The sequence below is a fragment of the Cynocephalus volans genome, chromosome 1 (genome assembly GCF_027409185.1).
Source record: "Cynocephalus volans isolate mCynVol1 chromosome 1, mCynVol1.pri, whole genome shotgun sequence".
Lineage (NCBI taxonomy): Eukaryota > Metazoa > Chordata > Mammalia > Dermoptera > Cynocephalidae > Cynocephalus > Cynocephalus volans.
Genome location: NC_084460.1, coordinates 95384235 through 95409369, shown reverse-complemented (window position 1 = coordinate 95409369; position 25135 = coordinate 95384235). Strand labels below are relative to the sequence as shown.

The window sequence follows — 25135 nt, the reverse complement described above, 5'->3', positions numbered from 1 at the left end:
CCTGTTCTTTCTCAACTTCGGTTTCAGGTCACTTTTCTCGTCTAGCAAGGCCACTTGGAATTTAGATCCTAGTTTTAAGGTCTGACACTGTCTCGTGAGCATGTCATCCACCAAGGTAATAATCACATTCCCCACTCTGTTAGCTAACAAGACTCAACAAAAGTGTGTTGCCTAGTTGGCAGCTCCATGAACTTCTTCACTCCTTAGGGAAACCCTGACCCCTACCCCTGACTAGGGGACTACACAGAGTTCCACTCCACAGTACACCTCAGTCACTTCAGGTAGGATGGAATAGAGGAAACCATTGTGGAGGGGATGATTTATAAGACACCACAACACAACTTTACACACAATTCTCAAGCACTTTGAAAGAGTTAATGGTCAATCTGTCCTTTGGCCATGGACCGACCCCTCACAAGCCTACCCTTTCCCCAGCTCCAACCACTTCCTTCCAAAGAAAATAGCTTAAGGAATGGTTTATTCACTTACAGGTTCTGGGTCAAATGCTTCTTTGGTCTTGAAGAGTTTAAAAACAACAAACATTTTTCCCTATATCAAGTAACTCTGGCCCTCAGCTGAACCCCTGCTTCCGTCCACAGTTCCTCAGCCCCTGAACATTGTTGGATGTGTGTTCCCTTCGTGTTATTTGTTCCTGATGCTATCTTATGGTTTTTCTTTAACCAAATAAGACACTCTACCAGCACAAATAGCTCCCAGGACAATGGCCCACAGCAAGCATTTGTGGGGAATTCTGACAGCCTCCAAACAAAGGAAAAGTTGTTTTTCATGTTCTCCACATCTGAATCCATTTGTTGGAGCCTATTAGCACATTCCGCTGTCACTATGGACAGGCTGCTAATAGAGCTGGGTCGCGAGGGTGGTACAAAATGCTATTAAAGTTGGAATTTTTGTCTTGTTATCTTGGGAACAAATTATATAAAGGTGCCTAATTATCTCCTAGGCATCTGGCAGACTGGCCAAGGCAGAATATGGGAGGGCTGCCTCACCCTTGTGCCTCTCAAATATCAGCAAGGCGCAGGGGGCCAGCTTTTAGGGACCCCACACACTGAGTAGCAGGCCACTAATGACATTGCTCTTGACAACTAGTTAAGCGACAGCCCTCCAGCAACCGAGGCACGTGCTGCTTCCCCACAAAGCTCTATAGAGGGATGGGCCTGTTCTGGGTCGCCTGGCTGAGTAGCTGCAGCAAGTTTACTTCAGAAAACAATTCCAGCTGTGTCATCAAATTTAAAAGTCAATACTGTTTTTTAATTATCTAAAATATTAAAGGAAAGAGTTAGGATAAGTACCAATGAACTCAGAAACATGCCTACACACACACACACACACACACACACACACACACACACACACACACACACATACAGAGATTATACTCACCACTCTTATTCACAGATGCCCACCCCTAGATACCAGACACTTTTTTTGATGCATGGAAGCCCCATCCTAATCATAAATTCCAGTGATCAGATCTGAGATCCAGATAGAATGAAGTGGAAAACAGTTTTAGTGGTTACTTGGGTAGAGACACACCCATGCACATTTCCATTCCATGGCTCTTTTGTATTTACCAATATCAGCAACCATTTGCTTGTAAGGAAGACAAACTTATTCAAACCAGCTCAAGTTAAAAGCTGACCTTTTTGCTGGTTTTATTATCTTCTCTTTGATAACCTGTCTATTTAATCTATGTCTTGCTTGTTAGGCCCGGGTCCCTCTGACCTTGGTGGGTGTGCTGATCTGTCTTCATTTGCCTCCACTCCCCAGGTCCACCCCCCATGCTCTGTTCTATGCTCCAGAATAAGATTATCTGGCGATCAGAAGGGGAGAAGGGCTCCTCGCAGCCTCGGCACAGCACTGGCTGTGTGCCTCCGCAAAGACAGCTCCTTCTGGGCAGCCCCTGCTCCACATCCCCAGCTCTCCCTGGACTCTAGGAGCACCATTCCACCCCTCACCCCTAGGCCTAGGGATGGCAACAGCTTCTTGCTGTTGCTAATCTCTGGTGCCTCAATATCCCTAATTGGTTCCCTTAATCCAGCCCACCCTTGCCTGTTCCTGCTTATAGTCCCTTTATTGAAATCATTTCATTTGAACCATCTGAGTTAAATTCTGTTGACCGCCTCCAAATGTCCTACCTTTGATTTGTCCAGTCTTTCTTTGATTTTAATTGCTTTCTAGTTCTACATGTGCAAATTCAGACTAGCAAGCATCCTCTTTGCAAACCTATGCCCTCTCTTCCCAACTTGATCATAGTTAATTTTCTGGGATCTAATCAGTATCAGTAGTTGCCATCTATTCTTTCATTCTTGTGGAAAATAGTAGCATTTGTGTTCTACAGGTCATATAGATACTTATTATTCTTGATCAGTTTGTTACCACAGTCAAGGTTGCATTTGGAGTCTTGCAGTATCCTCTAGCCTCCCAGCCCCACGAGGTCAAGCTCAGAGTACTTTTTGCTCATTATTATATCCTCATCACCAAGCACAGTGCCTGGCACATGGTAGCACCTAATATACTAGGGTTCTTCAAAACATTTGTGGAAAAATAGAATTAAAAGATAATATTAGTCTTTCCATGAACTTTCTGAAGTACCCTCATAGATGTGTGAAGTTCTAAAAGAAGAGAAGAGGAGAGGAAGAGAAGAAAGAGGGGGAGGAAGGAGAAGAGGAAGAGTTTGTTTGTGCCCTTGGGTTTCTACCGCTCTAAAAAAAAAACTTACGATAGTAGTAATTCTGGTGGTAAGAGCTCATATTTATTGAGCACTGTATTCTGTATTCTAGGAGTGCAGTTTCCTGTATTATCTCACTTAATTTTTGTAACAAACCTATGACCTAAGTTCTTGTATTACCTCCATTTAAGTGATAAATAAACTTAGGCTCCAAGAAGTTAGAAAATTGTTCTAGGTCACCAAGCCAGTATGTGGCAGAACCAACATAGGTCTGACCGTCTACAAAGTCTGCACTGCTAACCAAACCCAATCCTGCCCACGTGCATGGCTTTAGGACTCCCTCTGGAGCCTACGGTGTACCTATACTCCAGCCGCTACACTGCTGATACTTCAGATATTTGAAGGTGTCCTCTGTCTTCCACTGAGTTTTCCATTCTTCAAGTTAGACATCCCCAGGTCCCCAATTATTCATTTCAGGGCATCCTTCATAGATATCTCATCTTTTTCCAAAGTACCTTTGCCTCAAATCCACCTGGTCGTCATATCACTGTATGATTTGCAAGAGGATGTTTGTGTGTGTGTGTCTGTGTGTGTGGAAGGAAAGAAAGATGTTAGAAGGAAAGAAAGCAGGACCTGTTTTCTGGAAGATGTCTTAAAGGAAGACTTTCCTTGATCAGGGCAGCTTAGTGAGCCTGCAATCCCAGCACTCATTCATCCTTGAAGACCAGTAATCTTTTCTAGACAAGTGAAAACAAGCACATTTCCAAGCCTGTAAACCTCCATGTGTTATGAAGTAAGATCTGTTTTCTCTCCTTGTCTGGGGTCCAAAGACACTTTTCATATCCTGATGTGAAGAACTTTGCTGGAGGGAAATTAGGAGTTCTCTTCTCTCCCAGAAAGTAGCCCTGTGGACATGGAACTGCTCACGGTCAAGGAGTTCTTTCTACCTGACTTATCTGAATCAACCAGGAGTTTTTACATTTTCTTGTGCCATGGACCCCTTGGCAGTCTGATGACTCCCATGGACCCTTTATGAGAACGTTTTTCAGTGAATAACTAAGAGTACAGTGAAATTCAAAAGAAATCAATTATATTGAAATATAGTAATAAATATTTTAAATTGTGATATAATAACAATGTGCTTTTTATTAGTGCTTTAAATATTAATATCTATGTCTATCAACTGTCATAACTTGGAAGTAGCAAATAGTATAATCAGTATTTCAAGATCTCTGCAGCAGCTCTCATATGATGTGAAAATATCTGATTACTATTGGTGACAAAGTCACAGGTACTGTTAGTTTGTCACCTACATTCATTAATTGAAAGAAATGCTAACATTCAGTTAGGGATTAGTGAAAATAAAGATGTAATTCTTTCCCAGCAAAAAAATCACAGACCCCCTGAATGTTATGGACCCAAGATAAGAACCCCTCAAGCAGGAGACGGAAACATCAGAATCCCAGTTGAGAGAGACTACAGAGGAGACCAACTCATTGCACAGATGAGAAAGGTTGCTGATGGAGGTTTGAGAAGATTTTCAGTCTTGTGATATAACTTCTAGGTTCTAATATTTAGTATTTTGTCTTTTCCTTATTGAGAAGCCTGTAGGCAAGGTGAGAGTGAACATTTGGACAAGTATCTGCTTGACACATGTTTTGAATTTCATCATTTATAAACTGAATGTGGATAAAAGGAAGAAAAGGGTCCAGTCTAACAATGGTCCTTACCTCTGGGCCCCTGGCTAGAAGTTGCCCTTTGATCCCTCAACCCACACACAAAATTCCCCCCCCCCGCAAAAAATCTCTCACTTCCTCTAAAGGACATCCCCAAACATCCAAAGAGGCACATTTTTACTTTTAGCTAATAATGAGAGTATCAAGGTGGCAAAACTTCATTTAAACACCAATAGACTATTTGGAAGAAAGTAACATGCTCTCAGTGCAAGTTATTCACTGACATCTTGACTTAAAAAAAGTCCCAACCACCTAGGAGCCACATGAGATCCTGGCAGACACATATCCAGAAGATGTTACTGGATACACCTCTCCAGCTTTACTCTGACTCCCTGCCTCCTGCCCAACTAGGTCATTCAAGCCCCTAAAAGGAGCAGAAACTCAAGCAAACTCTGTTTCTGCCCTGACTTCCCACTGAAGACAGCAGAATACCTGATGATCTGAAAATCTTCTATACCATTTCAGACCTGGAAATTACTGTAGAGATGATCTATTAGGGGTACTAATGGTAATCTGGGCTAGACAATTCTTTGTGCAAGATAATTCTTTGTAAAGCCTGCCCATTTACAATAGCCACCAAAAAAATAAAATACTTAGGAATTGAGTTAACCAAGGAGGTGAAAAATCTCTATAATGAGAACTACAAACCACTGCTGAGAGAAATTAGAGAGGATACAAGAAGATGGAAAGATATTCCATGCTCTTGGATTGGAAGAATCAACATAGTGAAAATGTCCATACTACCCAAAGTGATATACAAATTCAATGCAATCCCCATCAAAATTCCAAAGACATTTTTCTCAGAAATGGAAAAAACTATTCAGACATTTATATGGAACAATAAAAGACCACGAATAGCCAAAGCAATGCTCAGCAAAAAAAATAAAGCTGGAGGCATAACACTACCTGACTTTAAGCTATACTACAAAGCTATAATAACCAAAACAGTATGGTACTGGCATAAAAACAGACACACTGACCAATGGAATAGAAGAGAGAATCCAGAAATCAACCCACACACTTACTGCCATCTGATCTTTGACAAAGGCACCAAGCCTATTCACTGGGGAAGGGACTGCCTCTTCAGCAAGTGGTGTTGGGATAACTGGATATCGATATGCAGGAGAATGAAACTAGATCCATACCTCTCACCGTATACTAAAATCAACTCAAAATGGATTAAGGATTTAAATATACACCCTGAGACAATAAAACTTCTTAAAGAAAACATAGGGGAAACACTTCAGGAAATAGGACTGGGCACAGACTTCATGAATACGACCCCAAAAGCACGGGCAACCAAAGGAAAAATAAACAAATGGGATTATATCAAACTAAAAAGCTTCTGCACAGCAAAAGAAACAATTAAAAGAGTTAAAAGACAACCAACAGAGTGGGAGAAAATATTTGCAAAATATACATCTGACAAAGGATTAATATCCAGAATATATAAGGAACTCAAACAACTTTACAAGAAGAAAACAAGCAACCCAATTAAAAAATGGGCAAAAGAGCTAAGTAGGCATTTCTCTAAGGAAGATATCCAAATGGCCAACAGACATATGAAAAAATGCTCAACATCACTCAGCATCCGGGAAATGCAAATCAAAACCACATTGAGATACCATCTAACCCCAGTTAGGATGGCTAAAATCCAAAAGACTATGAACGATAAATGCTGGCAAGGCTGTGGAGAAAAAGGAACTCTCATACATTGTTGGTGGGACTGCAAAATGGTGCAGCCTCTATGGAAAATGGTATGGAGGTTCCTTAAACAATTGCAAATAGATCTACCATACGACCCAGCCATCCCACTGTTGGGAATATACCCAGAGGAATGGAAATCATCAAGTCGAAGGTATACCTGTTCCCCAATGTTCATCGCAGCACTCTTTACAATAGCCAAGAGTTGGAACCAGCCCAAATGCCCATCATCAGATGAGTGGATACGGAAAATGTGGTACATCTACACAATGGAATACTACTCAGCTATAAAAACGAATGAAATACTGCCATTTGCAACAACATGGATGGACCTTGAGAGAATTATATTAAGTGAAACAAGTCAGGCACAGAAAGAGAAATACCACATGTTCTCACTTATTGGAGGGAGCTAAACATTAATATATAAATTCACACACACACATACACACACACACACACACACAAATCGGGGGGGGGAGGGAAGAAGATATAACAACCACAATTACTTGAAGTTGATACAACAAGCAAACAGAAAGGACATTGTTGGGGGGGAGGGGGGGAGGGAGAAGGGAGGGAGGTTTTGGTGATGGGGAGCATTAATCAGCTACAATGTATATCGACAAAATAAAATTAAAAAAAAAAAAAAAAAAAAAAAAAAAGATAATTCTTTGTGCAGAAGTATCTGAGTCTCCTATACTAAACGCCAGAAGCATCCACTCCATGTCTCTGTGACAGTCAAAAAGTTACATCCCCATATTTCCAAACATCCCCTAGCAGTAATTACACAGCCCGTGGTGCACTTGAGAACCCTTGGATAAAAGCAAACCACAGAAAGGTTACGAGTTCCCTAAGACACATACAGAGCCAATATATTGATTGATTTATACCCACACGTATTTCCAAAACAGATTTGAGTAGATTGAATGACCCAATATTTATTTGGACATAATTCTTCCTATCTCCATTTTACACATGAGGGAATCACCCAGAGTCACACAGCTGGCAAGTAGAGATCAGAGCTTGGGTGTTTAGCACTAGTTTTGCCCCTCTGCCACTCAGTAATGTCTGCGGGACATTGGGCAACTGAGGCTACCACATTTAAGGCCCTGGTGCTGCCCGGACCTTCTGAGTCTGACAAATGTCATCGTCCATACAGGTACTGCAAGGAGCAGCCACATGTTTCTATGCTTTCATTGGCTTTGACATCATCGCCACCACCGGAGAGGAGGCCAAGAATCCCAACACATCCATCCCTTACGCTATCACCGCCTCCCTGGTCATCTGCCTGACAGCCTATGTGTCTGTAAGTACCAAATGCTGATGGGAACCTTCTTGTGGCCTTTCACATTCAGCCTTCAAATGTGTCTCTGGGTCTGTGCTCCCTTCTCTGTCAGGAAGTCGTCCTTGCCCTGTGCCTTCTTGGTGTTGTGTGTAGGCCTGCGTCTCGTGTCCCCTCTAGTCCCACCCCTACCACAAGTAGATAATGAGGACCCAGACTAGAGAGCAGGAGAAGTCCCAGGCTCTCCCTCGGGCCTTGGTCTCCGGGTCTGCAGCATCGCCCTCCCTGCTGCAGGCTTTTGGTGTCCAATGCCACCCGGGCGCCATTTGCAGGGACGGTGGGCATGTGAGCATGGCCTGGAACCCTCCATGCATGGCCTTGATGCCCTCTGCCCTCCCAGATCTTCCCGGCAGCCAAGAGACAGGCTCCCGCGAGAAAGAGTATGTTGTCCTCTAGAGACGCTTCCCCTCAACTCTGGGGAGGAAAGTGCAGTTTCTTTCAGCGGTTGCTCCCATTTTCACACCAGCTCAAACTGCTCCTGTGGGTCTCCCTGCTCAGGGAGTCCTGAGAACGAAGCCTTCAGCCCCGACTCCTCAGGACGTCCTGGGACGCTTCTCATTCTTTGAGGTTTCATCTCTCAGCTCCCCTCCAAGAATTTCTATCATGGAAACAGTGCAGTACATCCAACACCCCCTCGGCCCTGGCAATGGATAGCCCCAGCTGTCAGGCCAGCAGGTGTGTGGTTGCACAAACACTCTGGGTCCTGAGGGGCCCACTCACTTGGCCACCACAATTGGAAAAGAGCCAGCAGCTGGGGGTGCAGCCTGTCAGTCCTGCCATTCCTCTTTTCCAAAAAGACTTCTTTAGCAACCACCTAAGGAAGCCAGACCCATTGATCATTAAGGCATACTGCAAAATAGGATTGTAGTGCCTAATGAAAACTCAAGAGCAGCCTTGGGTGTGGTTTACAGAGATCCAATTGCCCACCCAGACATTTTATGCGTGGGTCACTTGTCACCTCCCCCTGTGCACACACATGCAGTGGCTTCATCCTGTCTGTACCCTGATTATTCCTGTGGGCAGAGCGTGGAGGGTGAGGTGGGGAGTTCAGGGAGCTGCAGAGACACTCTGCTCTGCATTTCCCCTCCTCCTCCTCCCTCGTCCCTCCCCCTTGCAGCACAGGCAGTAAAGTCAGTAATCACAGCTCCTTCCTTAGAATAGCGCTTTATAGATGACACAGGACTTCTGTGCAGCCACAGCCTTTGCATCTGTCCTGATCTAACATGGCCAGTGGCCAGAAGATTCAGCATGAGCTGCTGTAGGGATCAATCCCACTGCCTCCCAGCCCACCCCACCCATCCCCAAAGGGGATGTTGCAAGTGGCAATGTTGCTGAGCAGCATTTTCTTCTAGACTGCTTGGGCCTGACCATGCCTCGGGGGTTGTTGTCTTGTACTGGTCAGCAGGCGGCCACTCCACCACTGTGGGACGAGCTACATTGCTGGGCTGTGGTGGTACATCCTGCCGTCCTCCCCAGCAGCACTGGCTTCACTGGAGGATCTTGGTTCCTGAGGAACAGGCAAAGAAGTGATCTGCATATGACCACCCTCTCCCTTTCAGGCTTTGAATTCCATTCTTGATGGCAGGATCAGCCTTTGCAGGCCTGGGCGAGTCCCATATCTGGCCATATGACTGGTGGATCCATTGCCTGGGGCCAATTCTGAAGGAAGGGATGTTATGGCAGATCTGTGACCTGTAAAGGGAGACAGATGCTGGTGCCTCAGCCAAGTAATTCCTGGTTAAGCAAAGCCACTGTGTCTTATAGCCCCAGACTGGATTCCATCCTGGTGCCATAATTTGTTTGTTGGTCAGCCTGGTTCCCAGGACTAAGTTAGAAGGAGGAGATGGAAACAGGAGTCCTCATTTGGGTCCCATCAGTTAATTGACTGTGGACCTCTTAAGCACTTATCTCTGGGGTTTTGATCTCTGGTGTTTGGAGTGAGGGGGAATACAGATAAAACCCTGTAGGACCCTAAAAGTATAAAAGGAATGGGAGGCTTGTCTATGCGGGCAGGGTGCGCATGGTCACTGCCAGGCCCCAGCTACAGGGCCACTGCTGTGGCTCCTTCCATCTGGTAATAGCTGCCCTCCATTGAACTGTTATGTAGCTCTGCTTTCAAGGGGCTGAAATACCTGCAGACTTGTTCCTCAGATTTGAAAGGTCCACACAGAAACATTAGAGATTATCTGATCTAGCCCACTTCATTCACATGTGGGGAGAAAAGGCTTTTTACTATAGAACAGGTAGTGGTGGATCTAAATCCCCCACGTGAGCCTCTGCCTCCACGGCTCTTTGCCGTCCCTGGGGCACCATCCATGCTGTCCATCCTCTCTACCTCCAGCCATGTCTTCTCTTGTTTTAACAGGTGAGCATGATCTTAACTCTGATGGTGCCATATTATGCCATTGACACGGAATCCCCACTCATGGAGATGTTTGTGGCCCATGGGTTCTATGCCGCCAAATTTGTGGTGGCCATTGGATCTGTTGCAGGACTGACAGTCAGCTTGCTGGGCTCCCTCTTCCCAATGCCGAGGGTCATTTATGCCATGGCTGGTGATGGGCTCCTTTTCAGGTAAGGGCTATGCTCCATGAAATTTATTCTGCTCTGCTGTGCCTATCCAGGGAGAATGTCACCCACTGTCAGCATGATTGTAAGCTTGATGTGAATGCATTTCACATAGATTGTGGAACTTGTCATATGTCCTGGGAAAGAATTTCAGAGAAAAGAGCTCGGGCCCTGAAACAGCCCTTCAGTTTCACTCTGGGTCTTTCGATCCGGCACAAACTGATGTTTCCCCATCTGCCCTTCTCCCTCCAGTTTGATATCGTGTGCTCCTTTCTGAAGAGGGCAGGTGCCAGACTGCTGCACTGGGTGGCCTCCAGAAGGAAGGAGACATCTCAGGGACATCTTAGGCCTGCCCTCACATTGAGGGCTGGTAGCAGTTCCTCTCTCCACAGACCCTCTAAAGTTGAAAAAAAAAAGAACAAAAAGAGGATAAGACCCTCTGAACAGAGCCTAATAACAGTAGCAACAATAGCTACCATTTATTGAACATTTGTGTATCCTGGCTGCTTGTATACAGTATCCCATTTAGTCCTCACAATAACTCTATTTGCAGATGAGTATATGAGAACTCACAGAGGTGGAAAAAGTTTGCCCCAAATCCCCCAGCTGCTGAGTGGTGGGCCAGGATTTGAACCCAGAACTATCTGACTCCAAAAACCAGACTCAACCACACCAGTTGGCAGTTTTAGCCCCCTGTGTGGCCAAGAAGACTATCTGCTTATAGTACAAAGGGGGTGAGGTGCCATCTTGGTTCCCAGTGCCCACTGGTTGAGGCCAATGGGATCTCAAGGGTGCAGAGGGAGCCAGCTCAGGGACTTTTTCTCTGCCATGGCTGTCATCTTCTGCTCCATTTCCTCTGTGCACCCCCTGAAGCCATTAGCAGGTCAGAACCGCCGTGTTTGGGCTCCTGGAGCCTACTTATAGCCTACAGGAACTGCCATTTAATCACCCTGGTTGGTCTTCCCTTCAGTTGTTAACTAGCTGGACTTGAGTCTGTATCTACGAGCACAGGTTCTTAATTATTTTGCCAAATAAATCCCTGTACTTTCACTATGCAGCAGTGTTTTTCAAGCTCTAGCATAAATCAGAATCCTCTGGAGGATTTTGAAAGCATAGTTTGCTGGGCTGCACCCCCAGAGATTCTGATATAGTAGATCTTGGTTGAAACCTAAGAATGTATATTTCGAACAAGCTCCTAAGTGACACTGATGCTGCTAATCCACAGGTCTAGAGGACCCCCAAGCAGGCATATGGCTTCTTCCAACCATTACTTTTTCACAGCAAAGCCTGGGCTACAGCTTAGATTTCTGAAAGACCTCCTAGATTCAAGCAACCCTTCCCATCACATAATGAAGTAGGAACTTTAATAAAGAAGTTTGCCCCAAAACCAAGAAGTTAAAGTGAATCCTCTTTAAATTATATTCCAAGAGCCAAATCCTGGGGTAAGAACAGCAGCTGGATTTAAAGCAGTGAATGCAAAAGTGAATCCTAGGAGCAGGACCCGGAGGGGTCAACCACAGCAGCCACTGACAGCTCCAGCCCCTACGTTAGAATCAGTCAGCAGATGCAGCTCACCCTTAACCCTCTGCTTGCACCTCCCCTGCAGGTTCCTGGCTCACGTAAGCTCCTACACAGAGACACCAGTGGTGGCCTGCATCGTGTCGGGGTTCCTGGCAGCTCTCCTCTCACTGTTAGTCAGCCTGAGAGACCTGATAGAGATGATGTCCATTGGCACGCTCCTCGCCTACACCTTGGTCTCTGTCTGTGTCTTGCTCCTTCGATACCAGCCTGAGAGTGACATTGATGGTTTTGTCAAGTTCTTGTCCGAGGAGCACACCAAGAAGAAGGAGGGCGCTCTGGCTGACTGCGAGAAGGAGACTTGTTCTCCTGGGAGTGAAGGGGAAGAGTTCTCCAGCCCAGCCACCAACACATGTGGGGCCAAGAACTTACCATCCCTGGGAGACAATGAGATGCTCATCGGGAAATCAGACAAGTCAACCTACAATGTCAGCCACCCCAACTACGGCACCGTGGACATGACCACAGGCATAGAAGCCGACGAGTCTGAAAACATTTATCTCATCAAGTTGAAGAAGCTGATCGGGCCCCGTTATTACACCATGAGAATCCGGCTGGGCCTTCCGGGCAAAATGGACCGGCCCACGGCAGCGACAGGGCGCACGGTGACCATCTGCGTGCTCCTGCTCTTCATCCTCATGTTCATCTTCTGCTCCTTCATCATCTTTGGTTCTGACTACATCTCACAGCAGAGCTGGTGGGCCATCCTTCTGGTTGTTCTGATGCTGCTGCTGATCAGTGCCCTGGTGTTTGTGATCCTGCAGCAGCCAGAGAACCCCAAGAAGCTGCCCTATATGGCCCCTTGCCTCCCCTTCGTGCCTGCCTTTGCCATGCTGGTGAACATCTATCTCATGCTAAAGCTGTCCACCATCACATGGATCCGGTTTGCGGTCTGGTGCTTTGTGGGTAAGCAACTTCCCTTGCGGCCTTGAGAGCACCCTTTTGAGGTCTTGAACAGGCTTATCCCAAAATCGCCTCCTAACTGGACTAGCCATCTCCATTCCAGTGATATCTGGCTGGTTCTATGGACCCTTGCTTTCTGCTTTAGAGTCAATAAAGACGGTTTTCTCCTTTCTGCCTGCTATGGTCTTGGCCATTGGTTCTGGAAGGATGATGCTGATCAATCCATCACTTCACTGAATACTGAATTACTGGGAGTTCTTTGTACGTTAGGATAATCAGTACCAGGAACAGTCCACTTAAAGTGAATCCACATTTAAAAAGAGACAAAAAAAAAAAAAAAAGCATATTAAAGGGGGGGGTGGTAATTGGAATTCTGTCTTAGAAACTAAAAATTGTGAAACAAAAAAATGATGAAAACTTTTATTTACCTTACATTTGACAAAATTACATTAAAACAGCAATCATGCTCTCGTTTTTAAAATGAACAAAGTATGAATTAAGTGTGGATTTGGGGGCATTATTTTTCTGACCAAATTGTATCATGGCGCCATTTAACATCTCTCATTTCATATTGACTTTTGTAAAACATTCAAGAGTTTTTCAGTTTTTCCCAAGATCCTTTCTTCATTCTTTTATATTCTAATCATTCTCTTGGGAAGTCCTCATCATGCCATCATGCTTGTTGATGTTCTCTCTTCTGCTGTTAAAAACTGCTATGATTCTGTTCAGTCCTCAGTTGTCTACAGCTTTGGGTCTGAATTCAAGTAATTCTCTATAGTCAGTTTCATTTACTTCAAGAAGTTCTATGCCTTTGCAAGATTCCTAATTTTACTTTGTGATCAATTTGTACTGTGTGTGCATTACATGTTTATCATCTCTGACAATCACTGGTGTCTATGAAATGTCTGGGGATTGACACCAGTGGTAACTTGAGAGGGACGTTTAAGTGAAGGCTAATCTTAAAGTTCCTTAGTCACTACTTTTATGGTAACCCTGGGATCTCTGATAACAAATACTTAGCTAAGGAAGATCTTTAGGAGTGTTGAGGAATAGGAAAGTAATAGAATAAGTAAACCCTGCCTAAAGGAGAAGTCAAGCAGATATGATTGAATCAACTAGCCTGGGCAGGGCTACAGAAACTCCTTACTGATTAGTAAAACACCCATATCCCTTGAGGCCAGGGATATGGGTGTTTGACGTGTGTCCTCTGTGCCTGGAACAGAGTGCTTATGGTATGTGCTCAATAAACACTTCTTAAATTGTTATGAAGTACTCTTCAAAAAAGAAAAAGGAAACTTCCAGTCAGAAAGGACATTGAGAGGTACAATTTGAACCGGGCCTAAAAGGTACGATCTACATAGAGGGAAAGGGGGAAAAACCCATAGTGATCAGAGGAAAGAGCATGTGTCTTCCAGCAGATTCCTTGCCTCTGAAGGCCATCCTAAGTCTTCCTGTAAGCATTTTGTCCCAATTTTTCACTATTCTACATCTCATCCCTGGTTAGACTGTAGGGGACTTCTTGAGAAGATCCCACTGACTTATCAAGATTTTAACTGTTTATATGATTTACTTACAATCTCTCATCTCTTTTTAAACTTTTTCCCACTGGAACACGTACCTAGCCGTTGGAAAGATTCTACTCTGGATAGAAGTGACTGAAGTGGCTAGAAATGTTTTAGTCACGTATCTGTCAAATGAATGAAGGCATAGACACAAATACGCATGGACTTATTCATTCACAGACCACTAATGCTGGAAGGAGACCTCAGTGTCTGGTACAATGTTACCTACAGTGTGCTGCCATTCTGTTGGTAATATTTCAGCTGATTTTAGAGAGTATGTGCATAAACTTTTAAAAATATTTTAGTTATATTTTCACATGTATTAGAAAAGCTGCACATACGCATGAATATGGTGATTTCACAAATACTATTGCTTAGGAAGAGACTATAGATGTTTTTATTTAAAAAATGATATTAAAGAAAAAATATTAGTACTAGTATACATTCCATATGATTTATAGTAATAATTAACACATATGGCACTTATCACATATCAGTCATTATAATGAGGACTTTAATTTATTTAATTTACTTGTTTTACTTATTTAAGCCTCTCTACAATCTCCGTTTTACAGAAGTGGAAACAGAAGCACTTGCCTGAGGTCACATAACTAGAACATAGCAGAGCCAAGATTAGAACTCAGCAAGTATGGGTCCAGAGTCCATGGTCATAGCTGCCACACTAAAAATGTGGTGTATAAATAACTGGAGTTGGGGAAACACTGACATAGTCCACCACCTGCCCATTTCTCCCTCTCTCGATTTTATAGATAAAGAAACTGAAACTTCAAGAAGTAAAATAACATGTTCAGGGTCAACAAGAAGTTATTCAAAGAGCTATTGCTAGAATCCAGACTACCCACATTCAGATCTGGGTCTCCTACCACCCCGCCAGGGTGCCTCAGGGCAGACTCTCTTATTTGAACTGAATGTTTGATGGGGATTAACACAACATCAGGACCGGCATATGGCCTACACACAGGCTCTGATGCATGGTTGAATGCTCTGCTGCTGCTGTCTTGAATTCTTGATAACTTCTGAACAAGGGGCCTAACATTTTCATTTTGCACTGAGCCCCACAAATTCTATACCTGGTCTGCATAATATCTAAGGTTTCTGGAGCACCAGATGCATTTTGCAAAAATGGTGAAGTGGCAGGGTCCTTCAACTCTGGAGTCAAACAGTGCCAAGTTCAAATCATTACTCTGTTACCTCCTCTTCCTGTGACTTTGGGTAATTCACTTCTTTGGGCTTCCGTTTACTTATCTATAAAAATGTAGATGATTCTATTAGCCTTGAACTGACTGCTGTTTGGGGCTTAAGTGAGAAAATGTTGGGGAAAGTAATAAGAAATATTTGTTTCTGCCTTTCTTTTAAAAATCTAAAATGATTCATTGTCCACCAGTATGGACAGACTGGTCAAATATCATATGATCAAGCACAATGTGAACCTGTACTGACTCAGGCTGCCCTTCTAGTTATCAGGCAGAGGAAAACTCCCCGAATGCCTTTCGTAATCTTGCTGATAGCGAAAACTCCAAACTCTCTCCAGAAACTGCTACTCACTGACATGGGAGGGTGCCACCCTGCAGACAGGGCTGGCCAGACAGCACCCAGGTGACCCCAATTTACAACTCACAACCACATTTGGGAAGAATTGCTAGTATTTCTGGGCACCTGTCGTTAACTGCTTTGATATGATTTTTGAAGGCTGCCCTATGACTAAGTTTCACCCAGAACAAAGATTCTCAACCCTGGCTACACATCAGTAACACTATGGAATATTCTAAGCACAGGCTCTTCCCACAGAGATTTTCTGATTCAATTGGCCTAATGTGGCCAAGCATTGGTTGTTTTTAAAGCTTCCCCAGGTAATTTTAATGTGCAGCCAGGTTTACAATGATCAAGATCGGTGGTTCTCAAAGTGTGGTCCCAGAACAGCAGCACCACTGACATCAAGGAACTAGTTAGAAATGCGATTTTGGACTCCCCCCCAGACCTATCAAATCTCCGAGGGCAATTTAGGTTTTAGCAAGCCTTTTAGGTGGTTCTAATGCATGCTCAAATTTGAGAGCCACTGCTCTTGAGAGAATAGATTATCAAAGGCAGATAATTTAATTACAAAAACTCCCTGTTTTTCTTTTTCTTTTTTTTTTTTTTTTAATATGTGGTCTTTTATTTCTGGCTTCTTTCAATTAGTATAATGTTCCAGGGTTCATCCATGTCATAACATGTATCAGTATTTCATTCCTTTTTGTAGCAGAATAATATTTCATTGCATAGATATACCATATTTTGTTTATCCATTTGTCTTGGCTTGGGACTCCCTGTTTTTCAAAAACAAATTTTTGCACATACAAGAAATCTTTGAAAAGTTCATGGAAAGATTCATATTATCTCTTAATTCTATTTTTCCACAAACTTTTTGAAGTACCCTTGTATAAAATCATCCCACAACCCCAAATTGGCTCCTAAAATCTTTAATGATCTTATGGAATAAATATCCCATCTCTAAACTTCTGAGCCTCTGACATATCAGTTTTCTCTTCCTGATCTCTCTGTACATCGTATAATTTTCGTGGGGAGAACACTAGAGATATTTTTAAATGGAGCTTCTTATGAAACATCAGCTATTTTTTAAAATGAGGATTTACATGGTTAGGCTGAGTCATAACTTGATAATCTTCTTAGACACATTTTTTTACCCAACCTTCTCTAAATGAATCTTAATTACAGCATTTTTGTAACAATATTTTGCTAAGCTCTTGACCTTCAGAAGAGCAGAACCCATGGAGTAAAATGAGACACAAGCCCCAACAGCATTACCCAGCATGTTTTCTTCCTTCAGACAGAAGAAATAATACAAATGGCAAATGTTTATTAATCCCAGCAAAGTGAGCACAAAGCAGCCTTCACCTTCCTTTTCTCTTAGCAGATGCAGTTTTGTAGAAGAACATCACCAGGGGTTGGGCAGAGTCTCAGGGAATATGAAACTAGAAAGGACTCAGTGAGAACACCATACAATGGTATTTTCCAGGGCATCTTTCAGGTCTCCTGCTCCCTGTGGGCCTTTATTATAAATTAATCATCTCGTAGACTAGCTCAATAGCACCCCCACCCTGGGAGCTGCCAAGTATTCACTGGAATTTTTTCAGTCCCTCTGAGGAAAACAAATTTGTGTCTATGGATTTAGAGTTTAGAGAAAAGATGGGCCTTGTGATATGAGCAATGGGCTTCATGAATTCAGTACCAAAATACAAATATTCCAAAGAGAAGACACACCGCATAGACTTTCCCTGAGCTGTCATCTGAACTCTTATTGGAAATTGATCCAAAGCAGCCACTAGGAGGGAGGGAAGAGGAAGAAGGAAAGGGCCATGAACTGGGACCTGAGAGGGCACCAAAATAAACAGATTCTTGATGAGATGACCCATGAACAATTTTTAAATTCCCCTTGGAGGCAGAGGAGAAAACAATCGGTACTTTCAACATCAAAACCATGCTCAGAAGAGCAAGGAAAGTCATGAAGGCTGGGATGAGGATGGCAAGAGGGCTGGTGTGATTCCCAGAAGGAGGGCATGTGGAGGCGAGTCCTGCTAGAGTCTAGGCTGTTGTGCCTGACACAGACAGGGCAGGAAGGGGCAGGGCAGCCACAGGGCTCTGCAACCAGTGACAGCTGAAACGTTGGCTCCCTCTTGAGCCAAAAGGATTCAGGGAGAGAAGCATTGCAAAGGTGGAAGGCCCCAGAGCTGGTGTGTGCAGTGCACCTGGGACAGACTCGGAGCCACAACAGAGGGGGTGTGTGACTTCTTTTCCCCCACATCATGTTTGTGAAATTCGTCCACTTCACTGCTTGTAGTTTTAGTTTGTTCATGGTCATTGCTGTCTGCCTTCCACTGTGTTAATATACCACAATGTATTTATCCATTTTAGAGTCCATGGACATTTAGGTTGTTTCCAGTTTGGGGCTGTTATGAACAGAGCTGCTACAGACATTCTTTTACGTGTTTTTGGTGGACACATGGACACATTTCTCTTGGGTTTCTGTTGAGTTAGAAGTGGAATTGCTGGCTTGGATTACTGGATTTTTTCATATTCTTTAAGAAGATTGCATTACCTCTCATGGCCATTACAGGTCTCAAACAAAATAAGGGTCCCCAACTCCATTCTGGAGATAGGAAACTGACATAAAGAAACATGACTTCACATTAGATCAGTTGCAGGTCCAGAGAGGGAACCCCCCCCCCCAACTTCATTCGAAGCCTGCTCTTAAACAAACCTCATTGTTATTACAATCAACAGGGCTCATGGTGGTATTTAAAAAAATAATCAGCAATAGCATGAGTTGGCGGGTATTGCAGTGGATGGGGAGGACACCTTATTACCATCCAGTCTCCATTTCTGCATTGGCAAATGTCTGTTTTGGAAAGTTGATTTCAGAGTGGTCAAAATAAAAAATGCTCTGGGCATAACAAAGTGCCTTGGCCACCTGCAGTGGACAGGGTTTCCTGCTGCAAAGTACACCCCAGCAAGAGGCAGCTCCACCCATCCTGAGGTCGGGTGACCCACCTCCCCTCAGCCAAGCATGCAGCTACGTTCAGAGGACAGGGAGCCCCAGGGGGACCCTAAAGATCAGGGACCTGTTCTCCAACTCGAGTTTGTGTCTGCAGAGTTGGAAATCTGCCATTGTTGCTTATGTCACCAAGTCGCTTTTCAGAGTTGAGTTTTTGTTCTACATTCCCTCCCATATGGTTGAGACCCACCTCCGCCACCCCTCTCACTTGTGGGTTTGGGGTCATTTGCTTCATTTGCATGGGACAGATCAACACAAGTAGGTGAGTAGGTGTTTCATCAGCTGGTGCAGAGGTGCCCAGAATCTGTAACAGGCTTCACATTCCTAACCCTTCCCTGAGGCACCTGGATGGGACAGGAACAGCCCCCAGTCTGGAGTTAAGCAATGCAAGTTCCAGTGCTACTACAATTACTGATGTACTGCGTAGTTCTTAACTTCTCTGAGATGATGAATGAGAAAATGCTCTTTTATAAAGGGCTTTATGATCACAAGGTGTTTTATTATATTAAGAAAGGCCATTCAATTGCTAAAGGCATGAATCTTCATCTTGTCTGGCCTGAACTCTCATAGCACACTCTTCTCCATGGAACTTCTGTCTGGAAAAGAAATCACAGTCTCCCTTTGAATATTTCCCTTTGCTGAGAACAAACTTTCACAGGACTCACTGCTGTTACCCTTGTCCAGGGCTGTCATTCAACCCATGTGCCCCAGTACAGCCGTGTCTGTTGTTTAAATACTGACATACTTTCTGTGCTTACTGCTGATTTGGCACTGCCCTGGCCACACCAGGCACCTCTGCCATGATCTGTCAACTAAGAAAATAACTCCAGCCCAGCAGGGGAGCTTCCAGGACCCTGCTACAGCACAAGAGCTGACTTTTAACATCACACCTGCTTTTAATTAATTATAGATATAAGATGGGTAACTACAGAGCAATGAATCTAAGTAACAGCAGAATTAAATATCCAAATAAAATAAATAATGTTTTTTATTAATTAGCCATTCTTACTCCTGAGGCTTGGTTCCAAATGATTTCTGGCTTATGCCAAAATCAAATCCACCCTCAAATGATAAAACTTTTCCATCTGTAAGGGTTTACATAAGAATATGATGCCAGTCCCAGTTACAATCTTAAATACTGGTGCCCAAAAACTATTTCAAGCAATGACAGTATCATTGGAATAAGTGTGTAGCCTCATAAGGTGGAGAGTATTTCCCTACATGGGAAAAACTTTCAGGGAAATTTTAATATTGCTGGATATTGGATGATATTAACAAATTTTTAATTCTTAGATTGATAATGATGCCAAGTTATGTTTTTTCAGAGTCTATTTTAAAGGTACATACTGAAATGTTTACAAATGAAACCTATGATAGAAGGGATCTGTTTCAAAATAATCTAAAGAGAATGGGGCAGGGGAGTGCTGAGGGAAGCTGCTGGTGAATACGTAGGCTTCATTCTATTATTCTCTCCACTTTTGTATATGTTTGAAATTATTCATAATAGAAAGTTAAGCAAAGTCATTTTCTATCAATCTATACCTCATAGCCGGCCCTGGTAGATGGAAGAAATAAGACAGAAAGATGCACTGTGGATGAGGGCAAAGAGAGGCCTGGAAGGACCCACCATCCAGCCCCTCACCGTGTTGCTGGGGACAGCTCTTTATTTTTTCTGTGCCTCAGTTCCTGTCTGTGAAATGCCCTTAATCACAACCTTCTCCAAAACACACACACACACACACACACACACACACACACCCCTTCCCAAGCAGGCTAAAAGGACTTGAAGGAACAAGATGGCATCTGTGTGACACATTGAGCCATTGAGCTCCTTAGCAGAAAGATGCTACATAAACGATGCATTATTAGAGGATCTCAGCACACAGAGGTGTTATGTGAAGTCTAGTTTAGATGATTCAGGATTCCCAGAATCCACACAGATTTTCAGAAACTACCTCATACTTAGTTCTCTAAGCCAACTGAAAAACGGAGCAGAAGCAAACACCCTGCTGCCACACAGGAGGCTCTTAGCAGCTCTGTTGACTCCTCCGACACAAAGGCCTTGTTTGTGCGTGACAGATGGTGCTACATGCTTTCTCTCCCTCCCTCATTCACTCCCCTCTGTTTCTTTGTCGCCCTCTATTTGTCCTTTTCTCCAGTCCTTCTCTGCCTCACACCACTTTCCTGAATTGAAAAGCCAGTGAGAAGGATAAAAGCAAATAGAACGGCAGCCCTAGGAGGACGCCTCTACCCAGACCCACTGTTTATTCTATCGGCCCGCGCAGTTGCTTCCTGGTTCACAGTCCTCACATTGGAAATATTTGAAATGTATTTTTGAAGACAGAGTGACACACGTTTGAAACTGTAGGGGGGTTCGGAGCAAACACTAAATGACCCATAAATATTTATGTAGCAGGTTTCCATGGGTTGCTTTTCCAAAGTGATTATAGTCAATGTACATGTGTGTGCACATGTGTGCATACACACATGTGCACACACACACACATGTTCCTTCCGGGCCTGGCCACTCCCAAATAACAAGTGTAGACCTAACCTCTTACTGAATAGTTACTGCAGTAAGCATAGTGCATGACCCAGCTGGGGTAGGGGAAGTGTGAAGGATTGGATGTGCCAGAGACCTTCCTCTATCCATAGAGAAGGTTGGTTCTGCCCCTCTTGGATCCAGGCAAGTCACTTAGTCTTTCATAGCCTCTGTTCCTTCTTCTGTAAAACGAAGGTATTAGAATACAAGGATGATCTAAAATCCTTTCCAGCTCTAAATATCTATGATTCTCTGAACAATCACACCAAGGTTTTTAGAAAATTCCCTTAACATAAATCTATCTGATACCCAAATACCTGGTAGCGGCAGGGGAAGTCTGTTGGAATAGATGTCAAACCAGTGATTGAGCAATGACCTGTGTGGTGACACAGGAGAGACGTTAGGGGCAGGAGGAAAAGGAAAAAAAGATAACAAGTTCAGTAAGGAAATGACTCATCTATAAATAGGGATGGAGAAGGGGATTAGAAAAGAAAGAACTGGGGCCGAGCCCGTGGCACACTCGGGAGAGTGCGGCGCTGGGGGCGCAGCGGCGCTCCTGCTGAGGGTTCGGATCCTATATAGGAATGGCCGGTGCACTCACTGGCTGAGTGCCGGTCACGAAAAAGACAAAAAAAAAAAAAAAAGAAAGAAAGGAAAGAACTGGCATAATACATCCCAAGTAGGAGGAGGAGGCAAGATTTGGCACCTGGCTGGATGTCTAGGAGAAAAGAGAGCAAAACAGCAAAGCAGTACAAAAGGAGGTGTGCTTTCCCACTTGGTCACCTGAAATTCATCCTCAGGTCCCAAACATGCTTCAAACAGAGGCATTCTGCAAGAACCAGCATACCAGCCCTTTCAGAAGAGGCCTTAATGTGATGACTTGTTCTACACAGGATAATAACTATCCCCCATGGCCACCCCCCACCCCCAGGCAGGAAAGAGTAAATACCCATGATCAAAAAGATGAAGTCACTATTTGAGAAGTAATAGCTACATCTGCAAATGATTAACTCTAGGTTTTATTACCAATTAGTACTATAAATCTCTGCTTACTTTGGCTCCTGGAAAGTTGATTTCATGGCAGGGGTTGGGGAGGGGGAGAAATCCAAGCTTAAAAAGACACACTTCAAATTCAAAAGGGAGCAAGTTTGCTCAATCAGCAGAGCTGCAAAGCAGACATGACTTGCGGTTCTGAGCAAACAGCCCAGCAGATGTCTGCAGGGTTAGCAAAGTCAAGGGGGCTGGTGCCACATAGAAGAGGATGTCGGGGGCCCACGAGGAGGTCGCACAGCTGAGTAGCCAGTTAGGCCATGCCATGGCTCAAGTTGGCAGCAGAGTACGTTCATCAGGCACAGTTCCTTATCTCAGGGGTTCAGCCTTGGTTGACCATTGGAAAACCTACCTATGCTTGTTCACACGCAGACCAATTAAATCAGAATCTCCAAAGGTGGGGCTTAGTTATCAGAGTGGTTCAAAAACTCCCCAAGTGACTCTTAAGTGCAACCAGGATTAAGAACCACCACTTATCTCATTTCATCCTCAAGCAAGTCCATGTTATAGGATTGCTATAACTCTCACAGTTTACAGAAGAGAAAACTGTGGCCCAGGGAGGCTAAAAAACAGGTCTAGGGTTGTGCAGCTAATAGTGAAGGAAGCAAGATTTGAACCCAGAGCCCACACTTTTATTCCTCATGCCCTACGGCCTCCAAGGCCGTGATTCTCAGCTTTCAAGGTAGAGAATGGGGCTCTCAAACTATTTTCACATATTATTCAAAAAATTATAGAAATGAAACATTAGCCCATATTAATGCAATGTATTAACTAGAGAGACGAGTTTCTTTCCTTTGGTTGAAATGTCATCAACACAGAGAGGTTGCACTGGACATTTCATGCTCATCAGTTCTTTCATTCAATAAGTATTGTGTCAGTTTCCTGCAGAGTCTATAAAATAGAACCACCCTGTGCAGATAATCGCATGACAGATGTCATAGGGGCCACAATAGATACTCTGAGAGCCCACAGAAAGAAGTTGGCAGCTTGGAGTGGGGGTACTATTTATGCCCTTGGTGAGTGGAAAATGGCAAGGTAACTCATAGGAGAATATATGTTGCTATGTGGTGGAATGCGACATGAGTCCCTAAGTGGAGGCAGGGGCTAATAAAATGTTAGGAGAAGGATAGGAATACACTGGGCTGATCCGTAAATATTTAATGCAGGGTTGAAAATGGAGATTCTTGGCTGGCAGCCAGATGACTGTAATGAGCTGGACATTGGCAGAGAAGGTGGGGACTGAGGTGTCCTGTCTAAAGAGGCAGCTAGTTCTCACCTCCAGCCAAAAATTGCCACATAAGAATGTGGATGCAGTGTTGTTAGACCTTTTGACTTTTTTACAGGAAGCTGTAAATATGAGGGTGATCATTGAGGGTGATCTCCCACTAGTCCCATGGATCCTGAAGTGACTGCTTGTTCACCTGTGCCCTCCCTTCCCCCTCCCCCCCTGCAGGTATGCTCATTTATTTTGGGTACGGCATCTGGAACAGCACCCTGGAAATCAGCGCTCGAGAGGAGGCCCTGCACCAAAGCACGTACCAGCGCTACGATGTAGATGACCCCTTCTCAGTGGAGGAGGGTTTCTCCTACGCCACAGAGGGTGAGAGCCAGGAGGACTGGGGCGGGCCGGCCGAGGACAAAGGCTTCTCTTACCAGCAGATGTCAGATGCGAAGGCAAACAGCCGGACAAGTAGCAAAGCGAAGAGCAAAAGCAAACACAAACAGAACTCAGAGGCCCTGATTGCAAATGATGAGCTAGATTACTCTCCGGAGTAGGAGGAAACCATGCAAGAGCAGGGTGGAAAGATGAGGCTCGATTTTCAGTAACTTAACTTACGGGCTAGAAGGTGAAATCTTTTCTGGCTCTCATTTCACAAATCCAGCCTTCCCAAAAGTCAGTCCCCAGTCATAGCCTGTCATTTGCTACTTGCACTCTTCAGCATAGTTCTGTCGAAGGCTTTAACCCAGGTCCCCTAACGGGTCCCCTTGTAAAAATCTAAAGAGGCTACACAAAATTCCATCTTAGGAGCAACCATCAGAGCTGATGGTAGCAAATGTTTCCTAGGCCTTCGCTTTGCTGGTTGAATCTTTTTTGCTTCTCATTGAGACCCCAAGAAGCAAGGAGCAAGCTTCTTGGACCCTACTGAGGCTGAAGCTCCTCCTGGAGATGTGCCAAGGCCAGTGGGAGTGGGCACAAGGCAGCTTCAACCACTTGAGACCACCAGGGCAAAGCTGTGTTCTCAGCTTGTCGGGATGAGAGCTGCTCCCCCCAAGTTCAGGGTAGCCAGGTGGGCATTGGTACTTCCTCAGCAAAAGACATTTTGTCCTGAAATCTCACCTAAAAAAATTCACAGAGAAGATACATCCTTCTTTTTCTTCACCAATGTTCCCACAGTTTCCAGATATAATTTGAGGATCCACCAAAGATCAGGGACTCTGAGACCGTTTCCCCAAAGGTTTCAGATTCACCATAAAGCAGTCATGCAGACCCAATGATATAGTAAGAAGCACCATCAAAGCTCTACTTAAATGCCCAGAAAAAAAATTAAATAACCATCTCTTGCAGTGAAGGCCAGAAGGGCATTGGCAGGAATGAACTCTCTGTCGTGCCTTCTCTTATACCAGACTCTCAGCTCCTGCTGATATGCTGCAAGAGAGTGAAGGTGGAGCATGATTTCATAGCAGTAATATGCCTTGAAAAAGTAGGCTGTTTGTTTTATGATCAGATAAAAACCTTTACAAGGAGAAGTGACCCAGCCACTGAGATCACATTGCAAATTCTATTTCACATTTCCAAAGTTATTAATTCCGTAGTTTTTTGAGTTATGCAACCCCATGATTGGTGGGTGCTACTCTGAAAACAAAAAATGTTGAAGCACAGCTGCTTAGGT

The 25135-nt window shown here is 44.1% G+C and overlaps 1 protein-coding gene across 1 annotated transcript in view; it reads left to right on the top strand.

The window, feature by feature from the left end:
- The window catches only part of SLC7A14 (solute carrier family 7 member 14), a 47813-nt gene extending 23793 nt beyond the window's left edge, over window positions 1–24020 (top strand). Inside the window, exons 4-7 of the mRNA XM_063074734.1 lie at window positions 7286–7432; window positions 9834–10042; window positions 11643–12520; window positions 23698–24020. Of these exons, the coding sequence (XP_062930804.1) occupies window positions 7286–7432; window positions 9834–10042; window positions 11643–12520; window positions 23698–24020 (1557 nt within the window). The remainder of the gene's footprint in view (window positions 1–7285; window positions 7433–9833; window positions 10043–11642; window positions 12521–23697) is intronic.
- The last annotated feature ends 1115 nt before the right edge of the window (window positions 24021–25135 follow it).